This window comes from Rhinopithecus roxellana, chromosome 10, assembly GCF_007565055.1.
Source record: "Rhinopithecus roxellana isolate Shanxi Qingling chromosome 10, ASM756505v1, whole genome shotgun sequence".
NCBI lineage: Eukaryota > Metazoa > Chordata > Mammalia > Primates > Cercopithecidae > Rhinopithecus > Rhinopithecus roxellana.
Window position 1 is genome coordinate 2,039,491 of NC_044558.1, and position 25,131 is coordinate 2,064,621.

Genomic DNA, 25,131 nt, shown 5'->3' on the forward strand with positions numbered 1-25,131 from the left:
ACCCGAGCCTCTTTCTTGCTACAACCATCCCCTGCCCACCCTCACCTAGAGCTATATGTATATGTTAGGGATCGTGTGTGTGGTATACACTGCAAATAGACTGGAGGGGGCAGTTGAAAGGAATCTGGATGCATGCTGAGTGTATTCATTCTCTTCCTTCTTGCTCTCCTCCTCGTCATTACGCCCATGTACTGAGCCTTTCACCGTGTATCAGGCACTGTGGTCATGCGTTCAACACAAATCATCTCCTGGAATCTTCACAGCAACCCTATGAAGTAGGTGTCATCACAATCTCCATTTTACAGATAAGGAAAAGCAAGTCCAGAGAGGCTAGGCTGCCCAAGGTCACAAAAGGCAAAACCAAGATTAGATCCACTGAAGTCTACTATACGTTTCTGTCACCTTGCCTGAAGGTCCCTAAATCCTAGGAACAGCAGGGGATAGGGTTCCCTAAGTCCTAGGAACAGCAGCGGGTGGGGGTGGATATTCGATGACCGCACAGACAGAAGATGGTGGGCTTGGGAGAAGGGAGGAGGACCCCGCAACACATGGGGCAGGAGACAAGGACTTCCTCACTTGTGGGACTTCTTGGTGTTGGCCCCATCGGGGCCCTCGCCACAGTCATAAGCCTGGATGGTGAAGGTGTGTTCCTTCTGGGCCTCGCAGTCCACAGGCTCCTTGGCTCGGATCAGCCCCTCTCCTGTCGCCTTGTCAAGGATCACGGCCTCAAAGGGCACCCCAGACCCATGGAGCCGGAAGCCACAGATCTCACCTGACAAAGGGGAGAAGGGGAGGAGTGAGGCTGCTGTGTCTCCTTCCCCACCCTCAGCCTCCCCACCTGGGGTCCGGCCCCACCTCTCCTCCCGAAGCCCTGTCCCTTCTCCTGTAGGCATAAAAACATTAATGATCAAACACACAACTCCAAGCCCAGCTTCCCTGAGCAGCAACCTCCCAGAGCCTCCAGGCCTGAGATCTGACAAAATCATGATGTGTTTAACCCTTGCCTGGCCATGTCCTTTTCTGGCATCCTTGACTCAATCTCCATTCTTCAGTGGAGCCCATTTCCCTCCTTGAGCCCACCTTTATTTTCCCAAGGCCTCTTCCCTTACTTTCTCATTGCTCCCAGGACATTCCTTCCCTCCCTTGATTTTGGCCCTTCCACCCACTTTTCTCTGTCCTACCCTGCCTTGCCATCCCCCAATCCCAATTACCTGCATAGCGCAGCGGGGCATCCTTGTCCAAGGCAAAGAGTGGTGGGTTCAGCAGGACCGTGTTGTCATTCTCCATGACGATGCCCTGGTACTCTGCCTCAATCCATGGCTTGTGCTTGTTGGCTGGCCCCACCCCAGGGAGAGGAGAGGAAGCACCTGTGAGCAGGGCCTCTACTCCCACAACAACCCTTGTTGACCCAGACAACTCACACCTCAGCACCCTCACCCTTTCCACCCCCTATACGAGCACCTTACAGGAGGCGGGCAGCTGAGGACAAGAAATCAGCTACTAAAGGAGTCAGAGGGTCTGCGGAAGGTCATAGCCTTCTCCTATAGTAGGGTAGACAGTTCCCATGGAAACTACCTGCCCTGGGGGTGAGAAGGAGGGGATCACTATCTCCCTGGGAACCATGGTCAGGATGTGGAGAATGTTCTTTAGGGATTTCATGTGCTAGAGAATGGAGACTGGGAACTTCAGGGAGCAGTGGTGGGCCATGAGAAGGCCCTGGAAAGGGAAGGGATAGATTAAGGACAGAATTGAAACTAGAAAAAGAGCTAGAAGTTTCCTGAGATCCTGATTGCTTATCCTCCTCCCAACTCATTTCAATCCTGATTCCTTCACTCTGCACTTCTCCCAGCCAAGCCCCAACTTGAGGCCATTCTCCCAGAACACAGGATGGGGAGAAAGGAGAGAAGTGAAGATATATAGGACAGAGGGAGGGGGCAGAGAGGGGCAGGAATGGAGCAGAGGAATCAATGCCGAGCAACTGGACCCAGCAGAGCCGTCATCCTAAGGGATTATCAGGCTGGCCTAGAAACATGACAAATCCTGTCCCTTCTTCCCACCCCCACACCCAAGAGAACACATTCGAAACCGGCACATTTCTATGTCCTCCACCAGACCATCAAACCACATTCCCTGAAACCCACTTTTTATACAGAACTCAATCCCAGTTCTTATCTACCCCACCCCTCTTCCCTTCAACCACCAGCCAATTCAGAATGGATGCGGGACTCGTCAGACTCCAAATCTCCCCATCTTCTACCAGATTCAGCCTGGTGAGGGACTGTGGGGAAGCATATTTCCTCCCCTTCCACATCACTCCCAACCCAGCCTCCACACTTGCTCTATCTAATCCCATCAAGCCAACACCCAGGCTCCCAAAGCACACCCATGAGGCAGAAGGAAACTGAGTCACCAAAAGGAACCTCATCCCCAGTATCTCATGGTGAGCAAGAAACCCTGATTTCCATTCTCTCCTTCAACCACACCCCAGCAAGCCTGTGGCATGGGAAGGATTTCTTACTGATGACCACCATAACCCCTTCCTGAATGCTGAGGAGAAAGCCACAAGATGGTGCACAAGAGGCGGTACAGGAAGTGGCAGGAGGCTAAGAGGGGAGGCTGAGGTCAGAGATGCAGGCTAGGAAGAGAGCGCGATGGAAGGGCAGGGCTGGGCGCCTTCTGCACAGCTCCCGCTCCCACCCTGCTTGTCTCCCCAGGTCTCTGAGCCTCTGTCTCCTCTCCTCCTGGCCCCCTGCAGTCTTGCGTTTACTCCCTTTCACTCCTAGGCTCCCGGGCTCCTCCTTGACTCACTCTTTTCCTGATTTTCCTCTCATTCTTCCCTCTTTTTTCTGCCTCCACCTTTACCCTTTTCCATCCCCTCCTCACCCCGTCCCACGCCTCATCTCCGGTCTTCTCCTTCTCAGCTTTCCCTCTCACTACTCATTTAGCGCCCCCCACACACCCACTTCTGCCCTTTCCTGCCAGTCTCCATCCGTTTCCACCTACCTGAGCCCTCTGCCCGCAAGCCCCCCCTCTCCCAACGTCCTCCCTCTCCGTCCGTCCGACAGCCCCGCCCAGCTGAATGTATCTGCTGTCTGCCAGAGAGGGCAGCTCTGGTAACCCACAGCCCAACTGATGCAGGCATAAGGGTATGAATGCAGAGGCACACGCAAAAACATACGTGCTCCGAATTGCTGAACTGCAGCAAATACTTTCTCCCCAGGATGGGATGGAGGCGAAGCAGATGGATCTGCCACACACCCTTAGCATGCGCCAGTGAAAGGGAGAGCCTCTGGGAGACGTTTATCACCCGCTCGGGGGCAGTCCTTCCCAGACCCGAGGTAGCCACTGGCGTGTAGAAACTGGGGGAGGGGGAGAATAGAGACCACAGGACGGCAATGGAGACCAAATGGGAGCAAGATGACCAGCAAGAGAAACGCATGGGTAGAGATGGACCGGAAAGGAAGATGTAGCTGGGAGGAAGAGAGGGAGAGGAGACGGAGCAGGTCTGAGAACATGGATGGGAAGGCGGGTGATCAGAAGAGGACCAGACACCTATCAGGTGCCAGGGGGCCTCGACACCTCCTTCCCACCCCTACCGCGCACGGCGCTGCCCGACACCCCTCTTTCAGGACCCCCACCCCCACCTCACTCACCTTTGTTACAGGAGCAGGACGCGAGCAGAGAGGCCAGCAGAAGGAGCAGCAGCAGGAGGGTCATGGTGCGGCGTGGGGCAGGGCAGGGCCAAGCGTTTGCCTCCTCTGGGAGCCTCCAGCCTGCGGATTCCACCTTGCGGGAGGGATACAGGGTGTCTCTAAGGAGCGGGGAACAGCAGGGCAGGGACCTAAAGGAGCCTACCGCCCACACTAGTCCATAAAGCGGGCCTGGGCAGATCCCAATCTGGGTAGCTGAGGCGGGGGACTTGCAGCGGCTTCCAGTTTCCCCCAGCCCAGCGTCCTCACTCTCTCACTCCCACCCCAACCCCGCTACTGCAGGATGACGTCAGCACAGCCGGGCAACGATTGATGGCGCCGCCGGCCAATCAGGTGACTGGAGGGTACCAGGTGCTGCAGCAGGGGAGGGAGCCAATGGGACTGGGGCGTCGGGGCTGGAGAGCTTCAGGGCTCCTTCCCCTGGCTGCAATTTGGGGGAGCCGAGGAACTGCGGGGGCTGGGAAGGAAGCTGGAGAGCCACGGAGGGGGTGGGAAAGAAGAAGGACGTGGGGAAAAAGAAGCCAGAAGCCAGGGGGTGGAGAAGAGAGACGTCAGCGGGACCTGAGGGCGGCCAGGAGGGGTGGCGCCGCGTCACCCCGCCCCCCAAACTCTGCATTAACCTCTTTCCACAGCCCCTTCCATCCACAGTTCCCTGCTGCGTGCCTTCTGGGAACGGTGAAGTAAAACCCTCAGTCTGAGTCTGAGAAATCCTGGCATTTGTAGCCCAGGTCTGCGAGGAAATCACAGGGCGGTAGCGAGGCTCTGGGACCCGAGAAGGGATAGGACGTCGTGCACCCCTCGCGCGCGCACCTGTCGGGACCGGTCGCCTCCTCCCGCCTACCTGCCCTCCCTCCTTCGCCCCGAATTTCACCTTAAACCGTGATGAACCAAGCCCAGTGGATTCTGAAGCCCGGGACGATGGCAGGTTCGAGACAGAACTGGGCAGCTGGGGGCGGGGCACAATGTTATTTAGGCGCCTCCACCCCACCTTCACAGAAATACATCTGGAAAGCATGGGCTGTCCTAGGTCTGGAGACTGGGGGTTATGGTCTCACCGATGACTCAGAGGGAGAGAAAACCCTCGGGGTCCCAAGCCAAAGAGAATAAAATTCTCCAGAATAGCCAACAAACTCCTCTCTGGCTCCGTTTCGGACTTTAAACTCAGCACCCCTCGGGCTCCGCCTCCCTCCTAATGGCTCCTTAGGACCAAGAGTCTGGAAAGCCACGTTGGGGTCCCAGTTGAGCACATTGCCTGAGGGAGCTTTGGGGGCCAGGCCTGCAGGGTGCTCTTCATGGTGGCTTCTGGGCACCTGGCTGTCCTCAGCCCTCCCCTCACATCTTCCAACATCACTCAGTCCCAGGATCTCAGGGTATTGTTGGAACTCATCTCCACCTCACACAGCCAGACCAGCCTCGGGTGCCTCCCAGAAAAGACCGCTCCTCAGGCCGTGGGACGGTTCCCAAGCCTGCCAAAAATGAGGTGGAGGCCAAAACTGGCCTCTGGATGGTTCGAGTTTTGGATGACTGACAGTCCCAGATCTGCTCCAGGTTCCTTCCTCAGGAAAAGCCAAGGTCAGACACAACTTTGCCAAATCCCTGCCCCTCCTTCAGGCTGGAGACACCACCCCCAAACTCACTATAGGGGGAGGGAGGAAGTCTGATAGGGACTCTTATTGCAACAGGGCCCCAGCCTTATAAAAAGCCCTGGTAACCAGGCCGTTACACATCCTGTCTCTGTGTGTGCGGGCTGGCCTGAGTCTCTCAGCCTCACCTGCCAGACAACAGCCCCTCCTTCCTCACCCTGTCTCCTGTATTCTCCTGAAACCTTGATCCACGTAATGCCTCCCAACCTCACTGGCTACTACCGCTTTGTCTCACAGAAGAACATGGAGGACTACCTGCAAGCCTTAAGTAATGGCCTCACCCTCCCAGACCCCTGTCACTCCCTTTCTCCCCTCTTTCTTCCTGCCTCTTGGTCCCATGGAGAAGAGGGAATGCCCGGGGTTGGACACTGTGGAAAGGCTCAGGCGGCTGGCGCCTGACCTGGGATCCATTTCTAACCAGGCATTGGTAGGAGGGGGTGAATCCACAGTCCCAGACCCAAGGAAGGGAAACTCACAGCCCTGAGGGGCTGCAGCTGGCAGAGGAGCTCCTGGCTGGCTAGCAGCACCCCTGCTAAGAGGCAGCCCCCACAGACATCAGCTTGGCTGTGCGGAAGATCGCTCTGCTACTGAAGCCCGACAAGGAGATTGACCACCAGGGCAACCACATGACGGTGAGGACGCTCAGCACCTTCCGAAACTACACTGTGCAGTTCGATGTGGGAGTGGAGTTTGAGGAGGACCTCAGGAGCGTGGACGGACGGAAATGCCAGGTACCTTTCTCCTGGCTGGGCGGTAGCCAGAAGGAGGCATCACAGGAGATTCCTAACAACATGGGGCAAAACAAAGTGACCTTCCCCAGCCAGAGCCGGGGGAGGAGGGGAATGGTGACCACAGCAGGGAATGCAGTCCCCAGGATACCAGTCTCCAGAACTAACAGGTCCTGGTGCTCCCCGTCTCTCTCCCACTTCTTCCCTGCCCTCTCTTCGCACCAGCCCAAAGGGCAAAGAACAGGGAAACCCAGACAGAAGAGCAAACATTTGCCCACTCTCTAGCCTGTGACACTGTTGGTCACCCAGAGTCTCTTTTACTTTAGCATCAATAACTTCACTCTCCTGCATTTCTTTCTACTTCTTACATATTCCTTCTTAGCCTCTTTGCAGATTCTAGTCCTCCTATTAATCCTTTAAACTGGAGTTTTCTCCCCAGAGTTTTTTCTTAATGTCTTCTCCCTTTTGTCTGCCCACTATCCAAAGGCTAAATCATCTACACCCATGCCTTCTGCTTCCATCTATAGGCTGCCCTTGGCATGAATTCTCCAGCCAGAGCCATCTCCTGAGCTCCAGGGCAATGTTTTCAACTGCCTACAAAATACAGCTGGCCCTCCATATTCATGGGTTCTGCATCCACAGCTTCAGCAAACTGCAAATGGCAAATATTTGGGAAAAATAAAAATACCAAATGATACAAATAAAAAATAACACAGTATAGCAACTATTTACAGAGCATTTGCATTGCATTAGATATTACAAGTAATCCAGAGATTATTTAAAGCATATGGGAAAAGGCTGGGCATGGTGGCTCACACCCATAATTCCAGGACTTTGGGAGGCTGAGGCAGGCAGATCATTTGAGGCCAGGAGTTCAAGACCAGCCTGGCCAACATGGTGAAACCTCGTCTGTACTAAAAATACATAAATTAGGCCAGGCGCAGTGGCTCACGCCTGTAATCCCAGCACTTTGGGAGGCCAAGGCAGGCAGATCACCTGAGGTTGGGAGTTCGAGACCAGCCTGACCAACATGGAGAAACCCTATCTCTACTAAAAATACAAAAAATTAGCCAGGCATGGTGGCGCATGCCTGTAATTCCAGCTACTCAGGAGGCTGAGGCAGGAGAATCACTTGAACCTGGGAGGCGGAGATTGCAGTGAGCCAAGATCACGCCACTGCACTCCTGCCTGGGCAACAAGAGCAAAACTCTGTCTCAAAAAAAATACAAAAATGCAACAATTAGCTGGGCATGGTGGCGCATGCCTGTAATCCCAGCTACTTGGGAGGCTGAGGCAGGAGAATTAGATTTACTTGAACCCGGGAGCCAGAGGTTGCAGTGAGCCAAGATCACGCCATTGCACTCTAGCCTGGGTGACAGAGCAAGACTCTGTATCAAAATAATAATAAAGTGTACAGGGGGATGTACGTAGGTTCTCTACAGATACTAAGCCATTTTATTCAGCAGATTTGGTGGGGTAGGGGTCCTGGAACCAATTTCCATTTGAAGGCCCAAAGTCAAACTCAAATTCACCATCTTCCTATCCAAATCTATCCCACTTTGATATCTACCATCTCCACTAATGGGCAATAACCAGCCAGGCCAGAGACCTGGGAGTCATAATCAGTATCTTTTGTTTCCTTACCTCTAGGCTCCTAGCACACACACAAACACACACACACACACACACATACCCCACCACCGCATCTAATTGGCCAAGAAATCTTTGTAACTTTTCTGCATTACCCAGTATAGCAGCTGCTAACTTCAGATGGCCATTGAATACTTGAAATATAACTAGTCCAAATCTAGATGCTGTAAGTGGACTTTCAGACAATGCCAAATAAAAAGAAGCATTTTGGAAATGTTTATATTGGTTGCATGCTGAAATAATAATATTTTGAATATTTTTGGTTAACTAAAATATATTATTTAAATTAATTTCCCCTATTTATCTTTACTTGTCTAATATGGCTCCTGACCCATTTTATTTCTGTTGAGTATCACTCTTCTAAATGGCTCTCCTGTGTTCCCTCCTAACCTTTCTCTATCACCACCCTAATTCAGGCCTTCATTTCTCACCTAGTGCCTGAAATTGTTTTTTTTTTTTTTTTTTTTTTTTTTGTAAAGTTGGGGTCTCACTGTGTTGCCCAGGCTGGTCTCAAACTCTTGACTTCAAGTGATTCTCCTGCCTCAGCCTCCCAAATGCTGGGGATTAAGGGTGTAAGCCACTGCACCTAGCTGGTTCTCAGTCTTAACCCTCCTCTAATCTGCATGCTGTAGCCACAGGGTCTACCTAAAATATAAATGTGACCATGTCACTCTCTGACTTACACCCTTTCAGTGATTATCTATTACATTACATCATCTATTACACTTAGCTCAGCCTACAAGGGTCTCTGTGAATCAGCTCTTCAATTGCCTGCACCACATATACTCTAGGTTAGAGCCCTTCAGAACTAATTGCCTTTCTCTTTTACCACTATTTCTAGCTGTTTCTTTCCTTGCTAGAAATTTCCTATTCTCTCCAATCTAATTAACTCCCAACTTCCTTAAATATTTCACTCTGCCTGCCCCACTGCCTGGTGTCACAGTTACCTATTTACTGCTCCTCTATCCGTTCAAGACTCTGAGCTCCTTGTTTGGGGCTTCTCCTATGGGAGAACTCAATAAAGGTTGATTGAATGCTCAGGCCCAGAGGGGCTGACTCTTTATTTCTAAGCATACTTCAGCTGTTCTTGAAACCGAGAAAGAGGAGAAATGAGATTACCTGGTAGGATTCCCAACCAATCTCTCTTTTTTTCTCAAAAGTCCCTCTAGGTCAGCCAGAAGTATCCAGAGGAAAAAGTCTCCATTCTTCATAAATGCCCTCCCCAATTTCACCTCTACTTATTCTGCTACCACCCCTGCTCTCACCCAAAGGTCACTGTAGACAACTTTGGGCCCCCCTCGGTGACCTTTAGGAGTGGGAAGCTGGGTGTGATGGTTCATGCCTATAGTCACAACACTTTAGGAAGCCATGGCGGGCAAATCACTTGAGCTCAGGAGTTTGAGTCCAGCCTGGCCAACATGGAGAAATCCTGTCTCTACTAAAAATATAAAAATTAGCCAGGCATGTTGGTGCACGCCTGTAATCCCAGCTACTCGGGTAGGTGAGGCATGAGACTCACTTGAACCCAGGAGGCAGAGTTTGCAGTGAACCGAGATCCTGCCACTGCACTCCAGCCTGGGTGATGGAGCAAGACTTGTCTCACCGAAAAAAAAAAAAAAAAAAAAAAAAAACCAAAGGGGAAAAGGGAGTCCTGCTGAATCAGAGCAGCTCCCTCACTCAGTGGAGGGGCTGGAGCAGACAGTATCTGCTGTGGAGTAAAAGGGAGAGCCCACTCAGAGTGAGTTGGGAAGCATTTTGAGCATCCTGCCTCCCAATGTCTTTATTCCCTCTTTCCCCTATAGACCATAGTAACCTGGGAGGAGGAGCAGCTGGTGTGTGTGCAGAAAGGGGAAGTCCCTAACCGGGGCTGGAGACACTGGCTGGAGGGAGAGATGCTGTATCTGGTAAATGGGGTAGGGGCTGGGTATCTGGGAGAAGGGCCTCGAGCTATGAAGCATTCCCTTGTCCAAACCAGATAGGCCCACCACTCTCCCCCAGCTCAGCCCCACTGCCTCTCTTCTCTTGTCCAAACCAGATAGGCCCACCACTCTCCCCCAGCTCAGCCCCACTGCCTCTCTTCTCTTGTCCAAACCAGATAGGCCCACCACTCTCCCCCAGCTCAGCCCCACTGCCTCTCCAAGGAAGGGAGGGAAAGCAAAAGCACTGGGAGGAGTGGTGAGAGGAAGAAACAGAGTGGCCAAGGTGGGCCCTGGCTACGAGTCGGATGAATGCCCATAAATCATCACAGGAGCAATGGAGGCTTCCGCCATTTCACATCCCCTGACCCGGCCACCTTCCTTCCTGAGGGGTGGAAAGTTGAGGAGGTGGAATAATGATACAATTGCCCATACATCAAACACTCAAGCTGCTGTATCCGGAAGGAGTAAATGGAGGTCAAGGACCTTGAGAAAGGGGCTCTGGCTGGCAAAAGCCCTCTTTCTTGCTCCCCCTTACTTCCCCTCTCTCCCCAGGAACTGACTGCAAGGGATGCAGTGTGCGAGCAGGTCTTCAGGAAGGTCAGATAGCCAGAGAGGAACTGAGGCCCCTCCAGACAGCACCAGCCCACAGACCCTCCTGCCGTGCCCCCTTCAAGCCCAGATTGTGCCAGGTCAGCTGTCCCTGCCTCTGGCCACCTACCCTCCCTCTGGGTCCCTCCTCACCCCTCCCCGTGTTAATTTGTAACTTGTAGCCCCCAGGCCAAAGTCCTTTCTCACACACCACTGCCCAATAGTGACCTCACTTCCAGGTCAAGGTCTGGCCTCCCAGATGAAAGAAGCAGGCAAAGGGAAGGAGCCCCTGAGAACAACCAATGTCCCCTCCCTCCTGTCCATTTGACCTCTTCTTTTCCTTCTAAGAAAGAACTAAGCTATGGGCATTTGGCGATTAGTGAAAATTCTATCCTGATGGACTTCTGGAAAACTGTGACTGGGGTTCAAGAGTTTAAACAGGGGCTACCGGCAGAGGCTTTTTGTCCATTTCTTTGTCCTTATTCTCGAGAAAGCCTCATGTACTCAACAAAACCAGGCCCAAGACACAGCCCCACCCACACAGGGTTCAACGGACCCCGCAGTTCTGACATCTGAAGGCATCTGGCTATTTGATACTTCCATCCTATGTGTTGGGAAAGAGGGATGGGATGGGGTAAGACTTTTTTCCAATGCTGGGGGAGGCGGGGAGCTTCTAAACGGTGACCTGTCTGCTTTGGGAAGGGCAAGCAGCGAGAAAGCCAGAAAAAGCAGAAAAAGGAAGCAGACGGAGGATGCGAGGTCAAGGAATAAAAGACAGGAATACAGGGGTGTGAGGGCATAGGAGGGAGAAGCCCAGCAGTCCTGCCTATAGGGACCCTCTGCTGAAAGGCCAGAAAGGCTGGAGACCAGAGATAAAGAGGAGAGCTGAGGACAGCAAGGGTCCCAGAGTCGCTGCCTTGGAAAACAGCCCAGAAGGGTGGAGCTGGCTCAGGCACAAGGCCAGCTCCAGCCTTGGGCCTCCTCTCCATCTCCAGGGGCCTTGGCTCTTTCAGAATAAAAGTCCTAGGGGGGCAAGTGTCAGAGAGAAGAGGGCTCAATGTGAGGGTGGGAACAGAGCCTGGGGGAAGGGTTGAGGGAGTTGGAAAGTCCCTGGCCCTCATCAGATGAAGACTCTTGCCCCATCTTCCTGCAATGGCTGGGCCCCCCATGCACACAAGACATCACTAGGGCTCTGGCCAAGAACTAGGCGTGCGATACTGATCCTACCACACACTCTGGAATGAATTTGGAATTAAAAAAAAAAAACAAAAAGGAACTCGGGGTTGAATGGAATATCCTATTCCCTGCCCAACCTCTCTGCAGATGTCCCCAGTAGAGTGGAAAGCCCCTTTTTCGCAAAGCCAACCAGCAGAAGCTCTGAGGGCTGCTGGAATCCACCTTGTCCCATTCCAAGGCACAGGAGGATGCTCCGTGCGTATTCACCCATCGCCCACATTCCAGATCAACAGTGTCCTCGCTCTTGAGTTTACAGTGAATGTCCAAGCCTCTTCCCACAGGACAGTCCTCCATGCCCTTCAGTGACCATGCTGGTCAGTGAAGTCTCGGCAGAGGCCTTGACTCAGGAGCTTGTAGGCCCCCATGGTGGGTTTTTCTAAATATTTTTATACATTTTTATTTTCCCCCCAAAGTTTGACACTTCTTACCACGGTGGTTTTAAGACCCAAGCTAAAGTGGGTTCAATCCCTCAAAACTCCCAGTGATGTGGGCGTCCAGATCATGGCCACTGCAGGTCCCCATCCTCCACTCGACCACACTCCTCCAGGGGCCAGACCCCACCAAGAGGCCTGGAGACCCCCTAACGGAACACAAGCATCAGGGGTGGACTTCGCAGCTTCAGGGGCATCTCCAAGAGGGTGGGAGCTCGACTGGCAGAGGGGAGGGGACCGCTGTGGGAGGCTGGAGCTGCTGTTTCCCTTGCAGGCAGCAGGGGGTGCTATATACCGCAGCAGAAGCCAGGGATCCTCCAAATTCAGTCCTCCCTCCTCCACCACTTTCTTGGATATTCCATTCCCACCACACACACACACACACACACACACACACACACACACACGCACTCCCAACCCATGTCCTCGTCCTCACAAGACCCTTACCCCTCATTCAAATTAGGTTCCATCCATCCTCAGAAGGAAGAGATAGTCTCCAGTGGGAACAAGAGGTGAGTGGAGTAAGGGCACGGGAGGGGACAAGGGCCACAGACAGGTGGGTCGCACACCAGACCCTCCCAGGGACACACGAAGTTGTGGAGTTGACTTGGTTGGCCAGAGTCTTAAACCCCAGGGATGTGATCAGGAATCCAAAATGTTTATTTCCATATGAGATGGAATAACTGTGCTCTGTAAGTCAGCCCAATGCAGGCCCCTGCCCCACTCCCACTCCACCGGGACCAGATTCCAGCTGGAACTCCAGATGGTCCCTGAGAGTCTGTAAAGACCAAAGGTCAATTCAGAGCCCTCTCCCCAAAATAAACTGAGCGAAAGTAGATGGGGAGGGCGGGTACAGGTGTGTGTCCTGTGAAGCGGAGGACCATGTGCTGCCCAAGGACTTGGGCTCCATCCCATGGGGGTCCCAAGAGGAGGCAGAGCAACAAGGTCTAGCCATGTACCACTCCCAACTGCCCACCTCTCTCCTCGGCCACCACCTCCCACATGACCCTGACTCCTATGTGCCCAGGCCTGTGTGTTGAAAACGAGCTCAGGTAGAAGCAGGAAGTGCCTCAACTCTAAAGCACAAAGGCCATCCCAGCCAGGGGTCCGATCCTGTAACATGGTTGGACCACTTATTGGCAGCAGGGAACCCCTAGAGGCCACCACAGATCCCAAGATCCCAAGAGACAGCAGAGGCATGGCCATTTTGGTCCCTTTCCCCCACCCTAATGTCACTCCCTAAGATGCAGGAATCACATCTGGTCTAGGCTTAAGTACCCCAAGTAAGAGGCCTGGTATCCCTAGCGTGCAGAGGATGGAGACGAGGGTGGGGGCTGCCTCTTCCCTCGCCCCTACCCCCTCCAGCCGCTCCCTGCTCTTCCATGGGATGCAATTCCTCCCCTAGAGCCTGCTGCTCCCACCTGGCCTGGGACTAGGACCACTTTTTCTTTTTCTTTTTCTTTCTTTCTTTTTTTTTGAGACAGAATCGTTTTCTGTCACCCAGGCTGGAGTGCAATGGTGCAATCTCGACTCACTGCGGCCTCCGCCTCCCAGGTTCAAGGGATTCTCATGCCTCAGCCTCCTGAGTAGCTGGGACTACAGGCACGTGCCACCACACCCACGTAATTTTTCTGTATTTTTAGTAGAGACTGGGTTTCACCATGCTGGCCAGGCTGATCTTGAACTCCTGACCTCAAGCAATCTGCCCGCCTCAGCCTCCCAAAGTGCTGGGATTACAGGTGTAAGCCACCGCATCAGCCATGAGGCCACGTTCATAACCCCCAATCAGCTGTCTGGGAAATCTCCCCCAGCTCCCTCTCCCTGGTGTAACGCCCTCAGTCATCAGAGTATCCATGCTGTCAGGGTCCCTGGGGGCTGTGTCCATGATTATGGACAGGTGGGAATCAGGGAGACCTTGTAGGTACAGCAGGAGGTGAAGGGCAAGAGGTGAGGAGACCTAGTGGGCAAATCCAGGCACCCTGTGAAGGACTCTGCTATAACTGACCCAAGTTTGCACGGAGGACAGAAAGAAAGAAACAACAGTGGTAGCCAAGGCCTCTGAGGCCAGGGTGCAAGCAGTACCCAGAGAACCCTGCCTGCCCAAGGGCCAGAATCGAAAATCTCCAGGCCCGCACCCTCTCCCCAGGCCTCAGCCAACAGGATGGCATTGCTTTGTGGGAACCTGTGCTCCATGCTGAATTCGCACTCCCACTAGAGGCCACTTAGGTACCAGGGGGACAAAATGTAGCTGACCTTCCACACTCACCTTTCCAGCAAAAACAAGAAGGACCTCCATCTTTCTCAAGGGCTTCCTGAGCCACCATCTAGCTGGGGGTGAGCCTCCTGCCTCCCTCTACACCACCCTTTCCCAAGCTGCCTTCCCTCTGCCCTCATTTTACTCTGGCCACCAGGGATTGGAGGCAGCTCTCAGAGCCTCTGTTCTGTTCCCCATGGGCAGTGAGTGCCCAAGCAGAGGGTCACCAGCATAGCCAGGCCATTGGGTTCATGGACAAATCACTTGCCTCAGAGGCTCTAGAGGAACCTAAAATGCCACCCAAAATTGGGAGGCAGTGCTGCATAGTGGCCAGGCATGAAATGCCACCTATCAGTAACTGCGGGAGTATACACAAATCGCCAGCCTTCAGCAAATGAGCCACATTGACCAGCCCACAAGGCAACACCAAGCGCATTTCCCTCCTGCTGGGAATTCTGTGAAGATTGCACGCACACTCAGCAGAGGACCTGGAGTGGAGTGCGCCCTGACAGATGCTGGCTATCATTACTTGCACTATTCCCTGCCTCTTCACCTGATGATTGAAATTCTGTTAACTAGAAGCAAAGCCTTGTATTCTTCAGTTAAGGACAAGGCAGCAAGTGCCACTACCCTTGAGGTTACACAGTGACGTATTTACACCAAAGTGTAAGTGACGCATACCAGAGAATGGGGGCTAGTGTAGCCATCATCTTGCTGTCCAGGCAGGTAAACCATCTGGGAGTGACAAGGATGAAGGGGAGTTGCCTCCCCAAGGGATCCATATCCAGAGTCTCTCATTGCACCCCACTCCCCATCCCCAGAGAAGGATGCATGGGCTCCCCAGGACAGCACTGCCCTCCAGAGCCCCTGCTGCAACAGCCACTCTAGCCTTCCCATCCATGGAGAGAAGGCTTCAATACAGGAGAAAAGGGATGATGCAGGGTCAGCTGTCCAGCCCAGTGCTACTGCAGTGATGGCTGCACAGTCATCAGCTCCAACCACCCCAACCCCCCAGCCCTTGGGACTCCCCCATCCCCCACAGTATGTACTGAAGCTATCTCATTCAAGGTGCTAGGCACCAGCAACAGAGGCCACATCCCAGGCCTGGACTCCCCCAGTCACCAGCTACAGGTACTGCCACTCTCCCTTGACCCTCCCAGCTGCTCCCCTCATCCCTGTGACAGCTGAATACAGGAACCAGAGCCTTCACCCTGCCCTGGAGATTCCTCATGCTTCCCTCTTCTTGAGAGGGCTCCACCCTCCTGGCCCTGGTCTCCTGCAGGATATCTCGCTATCTTTCTTCTTCTTCCTCTTCCTCCTCCTCCTCCTCTTCTTCTTCTTTTAAACTTTTTTTAAAAACACTTCATGAATTTGTGTGTCATCCTTGCACAGGGGCCATGTTATCTTTTCTGTATCCTTCCAATCTGAGTATATGTGCTGCTGAAGCGAGCACATCCCATTATCTTTCTACACTAGCAGAGCTCCAGTTTCCCCTCCGTTCACGCCTCAGTTTGTACCCATACCCCCGCCCTACAGATGAGTCGTAGATGGAGGGTCTACCTCAGCGTGAATGGAACAGTTTTTCTTCCACGCAAGTGTGCATATCTCACACGATTCTGCTTGCATGCACTTCTTCAATGTACAGTGTGTGTGCTTATTGTCGTGTGGCCTCTCCGTCTTCTGTTCTATAGAATTGCTGAAGCCAGCATCTTCCTTTCCCTCTTTGTGCACAGAACAACAGCTGTGACATCTTCCTTGACCCAGGCAGGTGGCACAACGCAAAGCTAAAGACACCGCTCGAGGAGTCGTGTAACCTCAGGCAAATTCTTTCACTTCTGTGTGCCTGTGCCCCCTCCCAGACCCGGTCCTGATCCACCTTCTGTCTTGTCTTTCACACCTGCTCCTCCCCTTGGATTCCTCTCCCTTCCTGGCTGTTTTCAGAAGAGGCTCGCTCATATCCTCGACCCAGCTGTAAGGAAACTATTGTCACCCTTAATGCAACTAAAGCTTATCCTGCTGGGTCCTCACTGGAGCAAGAACCCACAGGGGAAGGGGCAGCCAGGTGGCAAAACCCCACTCCAGCCTGTCTCCCACCACTCCTTCTTTTCTGAGAAGCGCAGGTGGGACAAGGTGGGCCTCTTGGATGAGGGTTTTTTAAAGTCTTGGAGGAAACAGAAGGGAAATAGAACAGAGAGTAATACACACCTCGATTATCTGAGACACAAATGCAGGCTCAGCCATCAACGTATTGAAGGAAGGGGTAGTCCAGTGTGTAACAGAAGCGCCCTGCTATTGGCAAGCAAAGCACAGATGGAGTGAATTTAAAGAGTCCTTTACTAAAGGACTTTGTTTCAGGACGAAAGACCACACAGAGCCCACAGGGTGTGGGAGGTCTGGAACTGGAATCTCCAGGCTCTGAACTTGTTCTGTTGGGCAATCTGCTGGTGGAGACCTTGTCTTCGAGTGTCGGGATGCACACTGCGGTCTGCCTCCCCTAGGTTGCAAAGGGCATTCTATCTGGGACTTGTCTTCCCTGCCCATCTGCTCTTCTTTTCAACAGCTTATTGGTTCTTTTGAAACGTATGCTGTCTTCCCAAAGCCCTACCTGCTATTATGTTGGCCTCCTGTAAGCCATGCTTTGACCTGTCCAGTCCTGCTCTTGGGTGGGATGAACGAGAGGACTCTACAGATCTCAAGGTGGAGGAGGAGAGGGTCAGAGCCCCCAAAGGCACTCTGGATTTAGGTCAATGCACCTGAAATACAAGCATACCCAGCAAAAATAATATCCTGCTAGCTGATCGTCTACATGTATTGTACTAAAATAATACATATACTTCTATGAGAACCAGCATCCGAGACAGCCACCAACAATACCTGCTTCCCAGTATTCCTGTCCTTGTGATGTCTCCTTCCACATCGTACCAGGATTGTCTCTGTGACCAATGGACTAAGGCAGAAATGATGCTATGTCACTTCCAAGGCTGGCTTATAAAAGACACTGTCGCCTCTGCCTCGCTCTTTCCATCTTGGGTCACTCTGGGGAGAGCCAGCTGCTATGCCGCGAGGACACTCAAGTGTCCTTATGAGGAAGGCCACGTGGCAGGGAACTGAGGCCTCCTGCCCACAGCCATGTGAGTGACCATCCGGAAGCAGACCTCCAGCCCCAGTCCTGCCTCCGGAGGACTGCAGCCTGCACCTGGACCAAAGCCTTGTGAGAAACCCTGATCCTAAACTACCCAACTCAGCCGCTTCTGGATTCCTAACCCACAGAAACTGTGTGAAATAGTACATACTCGCTGTTTTAAACAATATGTGGGGGTGATTTTTTACAAGCAGACAGATAACTGAAACATAATCTTAACCTTGATTTTCATTGCAATGACCCCATCCTGACCATAGCCTCAATATTCACTAAGTGGGCAGAAGAATGGGGTTGCGGGGGTGGGGACAATAGATGACTTCAGGCAGTAAAAACGTGTCCAGCCACAAAAAGCTATGACTCCACCCTCAGTGCTCACAGCCCTCCCATCCTAGCTCTAAGCCCAGACCACTCAGCATCCACAGCTCAGTGTCTGCCCTTCCATGAGTCTAGAGAGTGCAGTTCAGAGGCAGGCAGCTGCCCCCTTCTCTTCCTCTTTGAGGCCCACCTACCTGAGTCCTGTCTGAGGACTGCCTCTCCCCTAGGTAATTATTAAAAGGAATATCCAGCATCTTCAGATGGTACCCTGCTCCTTTCACAGTTGTGTGACCTTACTCTGTGGCTTCAAAAGGACAAAGACATCAGAATACAAGTCAATGTGCCTTGCGCCATTAGAAGGCATGAGTGACCAGACATAGGGAGGATATATCAGACAGCACCGGATCTTAGCTGGTAGGAAGTTGATTGACAAGTTCTGTGGAGGACAGAGCAGCAGGGCGCTGAAGTCCACAGCAATAAGGGGAAGATGGTGTTCTAGACACACCAGCAGGGAAGAGCCAAACCTGGATGGTCAGTTTGACCTCCCAGGGTAAGGAGTCTCTGGGTCTCCCCTACCCCTCCCAGGACCACCACAGTGAAACTAGAGCCAGAGGGTTCTTTGCTGAAAAGAGGGTGAGTGAGATGGAGAGATGCAGATGAAAGGAGGCTTTGTGCAGATGCCATCAGGTTTTGCCAAATCTAAAGCCTGGAAAAAGGAGGATACCAGCTGATAGGATTTGGCTCTATGTCCCCACCCAAATCTCATGTGTAATTGTAATCCTCAAGTGTTGGAGAAAGGGCCTGGTGGGAGGTGATTGGATCATGGGGGCAGTTTCTAATGGTTTAGTGCCATCCCCCTAGTGCTGTCTCCCGATGGAATTCTCATGAGATCTGGTTGTTTAAAAGTGTGTAGCACTTCCGCCTTCTCTCTCTTTCTCCTGCTGCCATGTGAAGAAGGTCCTTGCTTTCCCTTCGCCTTCTGCCATGATTGTAAGCTTCCTGAGGCCTCCCAGTCATGCTTCCTGTTAAGCCTGCAGAACTGTGAATCAATTAGACTTCTTTTCTTCATGAATTACCCCGTCTCAGGTAGTTCTGTATAGCAGTGTGAGAATGGACGAATACACCAGCGAAGGTGGTATAAGGGCCTTCTGTTCCACTGTGCTCTTCCTAAGAGTCAGAGCCTTTGGGCAGTCCCCAGCCTGCCAACTAGAGACTTCTGCTGCCACCCAGGAGAAGCAAAATGCCCACCAGGCCCAGATCTGCTAACACTTCCAGAAGCCCTGTTACCAAATGATAGACCCCAGGTGAGGACCAGCCAGGCCCTCTCCAGGGCAGGATCCTTCTCCTTCCACTCACAGAGCTGCTCTCTACAACCAGGTACCAACAGTGAGCAAGCAGTCACATGCAATGATCAGGCTTCTCACTAGAGAATAGTAAAAAAGGCCGGGCGCGGTGGCTCAAGCCTGTAATCCCAGCACTTTGGGAGGCCGAGACGGGCGGATCACAAGGTCAGGAGATCGAGACCATCCTGGCTAATACGGTGAAACCCCGTCTCTACTAAAGAATACAAAAAAAAAAAAACTAGCCGGGCGACGAGGCGGGCGCCTGTAGTCCCAGCTACTTGGGAGGCGGAGGCAGGAGAATGGCGTGAACCTGGGAGGCGGAGCTTGCAGTGAGCTGAGATCCGGCCATTGCACTCCAGCCCGGGCGACAGAGCGAGACTCCGTCTCAAAAAAAAAAAAAAAAAAAAAAAAAAAAAAAAAAAAAAGAGAATAGTAAAAAAAAAAAAAAAAAAAAAAAAGAGAGAATAGTAAATGGGGAAGAGCCGTGTTCAGACCCTCAAACTCTACTCAATCCCAGCTCCCAGACGCACCTGTCTACCACCTGCCTCTCTTCCTCCCTGCACACCTTGAAAACTCCAAAACCTGGTGCATACTCCCCACTCTGCCCCATCGCAAGAACTCACCCACAGACACAGGTGGACACTTAGATGTGCTCAGTCCTAGGGCTGCCACAACCTGCAGGACAAAATTCCTCCCTCAAGGAGCCCACAGCCCTGTGGGAAAGACAGACACACGGGCAGGAGGTTGTCATGCATCAAGAGTCCATGAGCACAGGGAAAGTCATTTTCTCTGAGTCAAAGAAAGCTTCACAGGGGAGAGGACATGGGGAGAGAGGTGAGTAAAAATGGCCGGCATCCCAGGCATGATTACTACATGCCGGGCACTGACCCGTCTCAAGAACCCAAGCACATGTCATTGTCACCATTCTACAGGTAAGAACACTAAGGAACAGAGAATTTTAAGTAATTTGCCAAAGGTTATACATCAAATTAAAGACAGATATGGGATTTGGACCCAAACAGATTGGAGCCTGACCACCCAACCCTCAGTTTCTCAACCTCGCCGCTATTGACATTCAGGGTCAGATAACATTTTTTTGTGGGAGGCACTGCCTTGTGCATTGTAGGATGCTTAGTAGCATCTCTGGCCTCTACCCACTGAATGCCAGTAATGGGGAAAAAAAATCTCTAGATATCGTCAAATATCCCCTAGGGAGCAAAACTGCTCCTGGTTGGAACCACTGATCTAACCATTTTGCTATTACATTCTGCCTAATGATATTTATTTTTTGCCAAATGACAGGCACTGCCCTAAGCAATTCTGGTTGTTAACTCGTTTAACCCTCACAACAACCCTGGGTGTGGGTACCGTTGTCCTCATCCTTGTTCTTCAGATGAGGATGTTTAGAGGCACAGAGAAATTATGTAAGCTGGCCTTGGTCACCAAACTTTTAAATGGTAGAGCCTGAGTTTAAACGTGGTGAGTGTGGCACACAAGCCCACCCCTTTAACCAGCATGTTATGCTGATGACTAAAGAACATGGCATTGGTCGGGGAGTCACACATGCAAATGCAACCGTGTTTGCGAAGCCATAGCATCATGACTGTGCCTGGAACACACATGCAAGGCGGGAGCAGTGGAGAGCGGGGCCAGAAAGTCACACAGAGCCCAATTATGAAGGAAGAACCTACCGAGACAAAACAAGTGGCTGGGGCTTCAACTCATGGATCAGGAGGTGCAGTCATTGAAAAGTTTTAACCTGGGAAGGGGCATGGTTGATTGAGATTTTAGATACTGGCAGAGTAGGGAGGATGGGCTTAAGGGCTAAACTTGGTTGCTGACACTCCACTGGGGTTGAACTAGCCACTGCCCAAGTGTCCATAAGGCATGGAAGTCAAGTCCCTGACTTGTAAGCCTGAGATAACTTGGGGGTGGAGGAGTGTGACCCATCAGGGTCACCCCTCTGCCCTGGGCTGTCCACATCTCCACTGGCCATGCCAGACAGAAGCACGGGGTCCCAGCCTGGCTGACTCAGCCGCCTCATCACCCCTGCTGCTCTTCACCTCGCTCCTGTATCTCCCTTCTCACCTGGCGCTGGGCACAAAAGCCCCCACGTGTCCCAGCCCAGGGCAAGGTATCTAGAGATAAGACAGGGAAGCTGTGGACAGGAATGACTCGTGCTGTCCCAGCCTCCTCTGCCTGGGCTCTCCTGTGGCTGTTTGGATTCCAAGAGAGGGCAAGCTCCTCTCTAAATGCTGAGGGCTGATGAAGGCTGCGGAGAAACTCCCTGGCCAGGAAGCCCCAAGGCACTTTCTGTTGTCCTGCCCTTCCCCTTTCAGGACAGTAGGGGGCAGCACCAACACGATTTTAAAAAATAAAACCAAACCATCACTGGAGCACCCCAACCTTGTTCACCCAGCTACCGTTGGAAAGACCCATGCCTGGCCTAAGTTTATATCTAAGGACAAAAACTTCTTCATTAATCATGTGGATCAGAGATGTCGATCAAAGGATCCATCCCGTCATTCTCTAGTCCTGTCTGGCTCAGATAGGACCATCTGGTCACAATTATAATTTCAGATACCTTTATTTTGTAACTATTAAAGTTATTAAATAATATTACAGAAGTTTTACTAAACACAGCAACATGGTTTAAATCATCCATAACCCCATACTCTAATAGGAAGCACTTATTTTAGATTTTTCTCACAGGTGCTTTCTGCATTTGTAAACATGGTATCCTTACAATTTGGTAGCTACCTTTACTGAGCATGCCAGGAATCCAGCTCCCTTACCTACATCTGGGGGCCTTAACATAGAGCAGAAGCAGCCTGTGCTCTTTAGGGACTCACACTTGGGTAAGGAAAAGGGAACCGAAGTAAATGATTGAAGTGTTAGAAAAAAGGTGACCGACTGTCCTGGTGTGTGCCAGGGAACTTAACTGGTTTTAATGTTGAAAACCTCATGTCCTAGGGAACCCTCAGTCCTAGACAGACCAGGATGATTTCTAATAAGTTACCCTATTAGAAACAAGTCCCCCCAAATTCAGACATCCATTTTCATTTCTACATCAGCCTTTTAGCTATACTTCTTTGCCTTTTTTCTACTAGTGGTCCCCCTAGGGCAACTGTTCTCAAACTTTATACCCTTAAAAAATTATTGAGAACCCCAGAGAGCTTTGGCTTATGTAGGGCATATCTATTCATAGTCACTGTACTAGAAATCAAAATTGAGAAAATTTTAAAACACAAAGATATACAAGCACGCATCCCGCTCGTTACCACGGATTGCACATCACGTGGCCTCTGTAAATCCACCGTATACCATGACAGAATGAGGGAAAAAAGCAAATAACATCTGAGTATTTTTATGAAAGTCATTTTGTTACCTCACAGACCCCATGAAAGGAACTTAGGAACTGTGGGTCTTCCCAGACCACAGGTGGAGACCCGCTGCCCTGGGAATTAGTCTGCATCCTGAACGCTTGAGTTTTCTCAGTTCCTATTGTACCACTTCGTGTGAAATGAAGGAAACTTGTAACCATGAGTCCACCCCCTTGTCCTCTATACCAGCAGTCCCCACCCTTTTCGGCACAAGGGACTGGTTTCATGGAAGACAATTTTTCCACAAACCAGGGGTGGAGGCTAGAGGGAGATGGTTTCAGGATGATTCAAGCACATTACATTTATCACATTTTCTTGCTATTATTATTGTTATTGTAATAGATAATGAAATATTAATAATTATACAACTCACTGTAATGTAGAATCAGTGGGAGCCCTGAGCTTGCTTTCTTGCAACTAGACAGTCCTATCTAAGGGTGATGGGAGACAGTGACAGGTCATTAGGCATTAGATTCTCATAAGGAGCACGCAACCTAGATCCCTCACATGCATAGTTCACAATAGGGTTCATGCTTCTATGAGAATCTAATGCCGCCAATGCTCTGACAGAAGACGGAGCTCAGGTGGTAATGTGAGTGATGGTAATGTGAGTGATGGTAATGTGAGTGATGGTAATGTGAGTGATGGTAATGTGAGTGATGGGAAGCAGCTGTAAATACAAATGAAGCTTCCTTGCTCACCTGCCACTCACCTCCAATACCGGTTCGTGGCCCAGGGGTTGGGGACTCCTGCTTTATACTATAGCCTTCATATATGTTACAGCTACCTATGTTATAAACCTCACAATACAATGTTACCATTTTTGCCTGGAACAGTTTTACGTATTTTAAAGACATTAAAAAGAAAATTGTATTTTGTATTTACCTTCAAATTTACCGTTCTTTTTATTCCAGCATGCAGCTCTGCTCTTCCATCTGGTTTCATTTTCCTTCCCTCTAAAGAACTCTTTTCTTGAGACAGGGTCTCATTCTGTCACCCAAGCTGGAATGCAGTGGCACCAGCATGGCTCACTGCAGGCTCCATTTTCCAAGCTTAAGCAATCCTCCCACCTTGGCCTCCCAAAATGCTGGGATTATAGGCATGAGCTATCGTGCCTGTCCTAAAGAACTTTCTTTAGCGCTTCTCATAGTGGAGGTCTGCTGGTGACAAGAATCTCTGTTTTCTTTTATCTGAAAATAGCTTTATTTCATCTTCATTCTGGAATGATACTTCCACTAGAAAAACAATTCTGAGTTGACATTTTTTTTCTTCAAAATTTTAGAGTTATTCCACTGTCTTCAGGTCTATATTGCTTTTGATGAGAAAACAGTGATATTAAAAATATTGCTGTGTATAGTCCTTAGGATGAGATTGAAAAAAAGAAAAGATTTTCTCTTTGTCTTCGGTTTTTAGCAGTTTGACCATGATGTGCCTAGGCATGCCCTTTTTTTTATTGACTACTCTGCCAGTTAGAGATGAGGTCCCATGTAGGGGAGGTGGTGCTGAAAACCCAGGAGGGCACAGCTCAACCCTAGCCCACAGCGGCCTGCAGTGACCAGCTATGCACAGAGCCATCAGCTCCTTCTCCAGTCCCACATCATCGGCCATTCGTCCCCTTCTCCTTGACCCTAACTCATACTGCAGCCACACACACCATCTAGGTGAGACCAAGGTGGGCCCTCATATTCAGAGTGCTGGATTACCACAAACAGGGACCACATCCAGGCCCTGGACTGCCCAGACACCTGGGGCTGCCGGTGCATCACTGCCTCTCCACCCTCTTGGCTCCCTGTCCTCTTTCCCACCCAGCCTCACTCCAGCACTTTAACCCCTATCCATTTAGGGTGACCACCAGTCCTGGCTTGCCCAGAATTTCTCTCATTTTAAAACTGAAAGCCTCATGTCCTGGGAAACCCGTCAGTCCCATGCAAATCAGAACAGTCAGTCACCCTACCTGTCCTGGAGTTTCCTTCCAAGGCCTTACTCCTCCCTCCTCCAGCTCATCTCCAAGAAAGTCTTCTCAGATGGGCTAGCTGGGTTTTCCAGTTCCTGCCCCTCTTAGCAAACAAGGAAATAATGCTCTGAAGGGAGACGAGAGGTAGACTCCCCAGTCCTGATCTGAGTCTTGGCTGGTTTCTTCCTAATACACGGGTCTTGGGATTGGTACCATCGTTCACTCTTTGGCTGCATCTCTGGCTCCCAAGGTGCTCCAGGTGATCCTAAGAGTTCTATGAGAGAGCAGGTTTCAGTGATCTCACGGGAGGAAAGAAGTCGTAGTCAGAGGGGCCCACTCCTCAAAAGATGGGCATGGAAGATCATCCCCAGGTGTGTTTGGGTTGGGATGCGGCAGACAGGTAGGCTTGATCTCAAGGCTGTACCTGAGAAATTATGTCTGTCCTGGCCATCACTCTCTTATCATCGCCTTGTAGCCATGGACTGTGGCTCTCCTAAATCTCTCTAGCCTAGAAAAACCAAAGATGCAAAGCATATCCTGTTTAGGTCTGTAACTTGCTGCCATATTACTATATGCAAAATGGAGGAAGCAATAGATTCTTCTCTGAGAGGTGTGTGTGTGTGTGTCTGCACGTGCATGTGTGTGTGTGTACAACGTAAGGCCTTCCACACACCTGCCTTCTCTGAGGACAGGACCACCCACCTCCACAAGGGCCTTCTGGCCTCCTACCAAATTGTGGATGAGTGTCCTTCCTCGGGGAGCGGTGAGAGCAGCCATGAGCTCTAGCGTCTGCCTAAAGAAGCTTGAGTGATGGCTTGAGTGATGACTGGGACTA

General features: G+C 51.3%; 2 protein-coding genes and 1 non-coding gene across 5 annotated transcripts in view; 1 reads left to right on the forward strand and 2 right to left on the reverse strand.

Annotated features, from left to right (window-relative positions):
- Nucleotides 1-24,315, reverse strand: part of CLSTN3 (calsyntenin 3) — a 49,222-nt gene extending 24,907 nt beyond the window's left edge. The window contains exons 1-4 of one of the 2 annotated variants that reach the window (XM_030938393.1): nt 24,297-24,315; nt 3,654-3,786; nt 1,212-1,334; nt 577-772 (exon numbers count right to left, since the gene is read on the reverse strand). In XM_030938393.1, coding sequence (XP_030794253.1) covers nt 577-772; nt 1,212-1,334; nt 3,654-3,717 — 383 coding nt within the window. In that variant the 5' untranslated portion in view covers nt 3,718-3,786; nt 24,297-24,315. Of the gene's footprint in view, nt 1-576; nt 773-1,211; nt 1,335-3,653; nt 3,787-4,581; nt 4,600-24,296 lie in introns of those variants that run through there. The other variant, XM_010388041.2, reaches the window with a different exon arrangement.
- RBP5 (retinol binding protein 5) lies at nt 4,355-10,694 on the forward strand. Of its 2 annotated transcripts, XM_030938396.1 has the most exons (5): nt 4,355-4,635; nt 5,066-5,282; nt 5,906-6,084; nt 9,534-9,635; nt 10,203-10,694. In XM_030938396.1, the coding sequence occupies exons 2-5, from the start codon at nt 5,186-5,188 to the stop codon at nt 10,254-10,256; spliced, it is 432 nt and encodes a 143-aa protein (XP_030794256.1). In that variant the 5' UTR covers nt 4,355-4,635; nt 5,066-5,185; the 3' UTR covers nt 10,257-10,694. The 2 variants fall into 2 exon arrangements, with proteins under 2 accessions (XP_030794256.1, XP_010386344.1); XM_010388042.1 differs by lacking the exons at nt 4,355-4,635; nt 5,066-5,282 and adding an exon at nt 5,387-5,621.
- Nucleotides 15,503-15,612, reverse strand: LOC115900126. Its single transcript, XR_004059806.1, has one exon. It is a non-coding gene; the product is annotated as a U6 spliceosomal RNA (small nuclear RNA).
- Nucleotides 24,316-25,131: the final 816 nt, after the last annotated feature.

Excerpts from the sequence above, each read along its gene's own strand:
- RBP5 (XM_030938396.1), top strand. The coding sequence starts at position 5,186 with ATGAGGTGGAGGCCAAAACTGGCCTCTGGATGGTTCGAGTTTTGGATG. Across the intron at positions 5,283-5,905 it reads CTTCCTCAGGAAAAGCCAAG|ACATCAGCTTGGCTGTGCGG; the intron begins GTCAGACACAAC and ends CAGCCCCCACAG. Across the intron at positions 6,085-9,533 it reads TGGACGGACGGAAATGCCAG|ACCATAGTAACCTGGGAGGA; the intron begins GTACCTTTCTCC and ends TTTCCCCTATAG.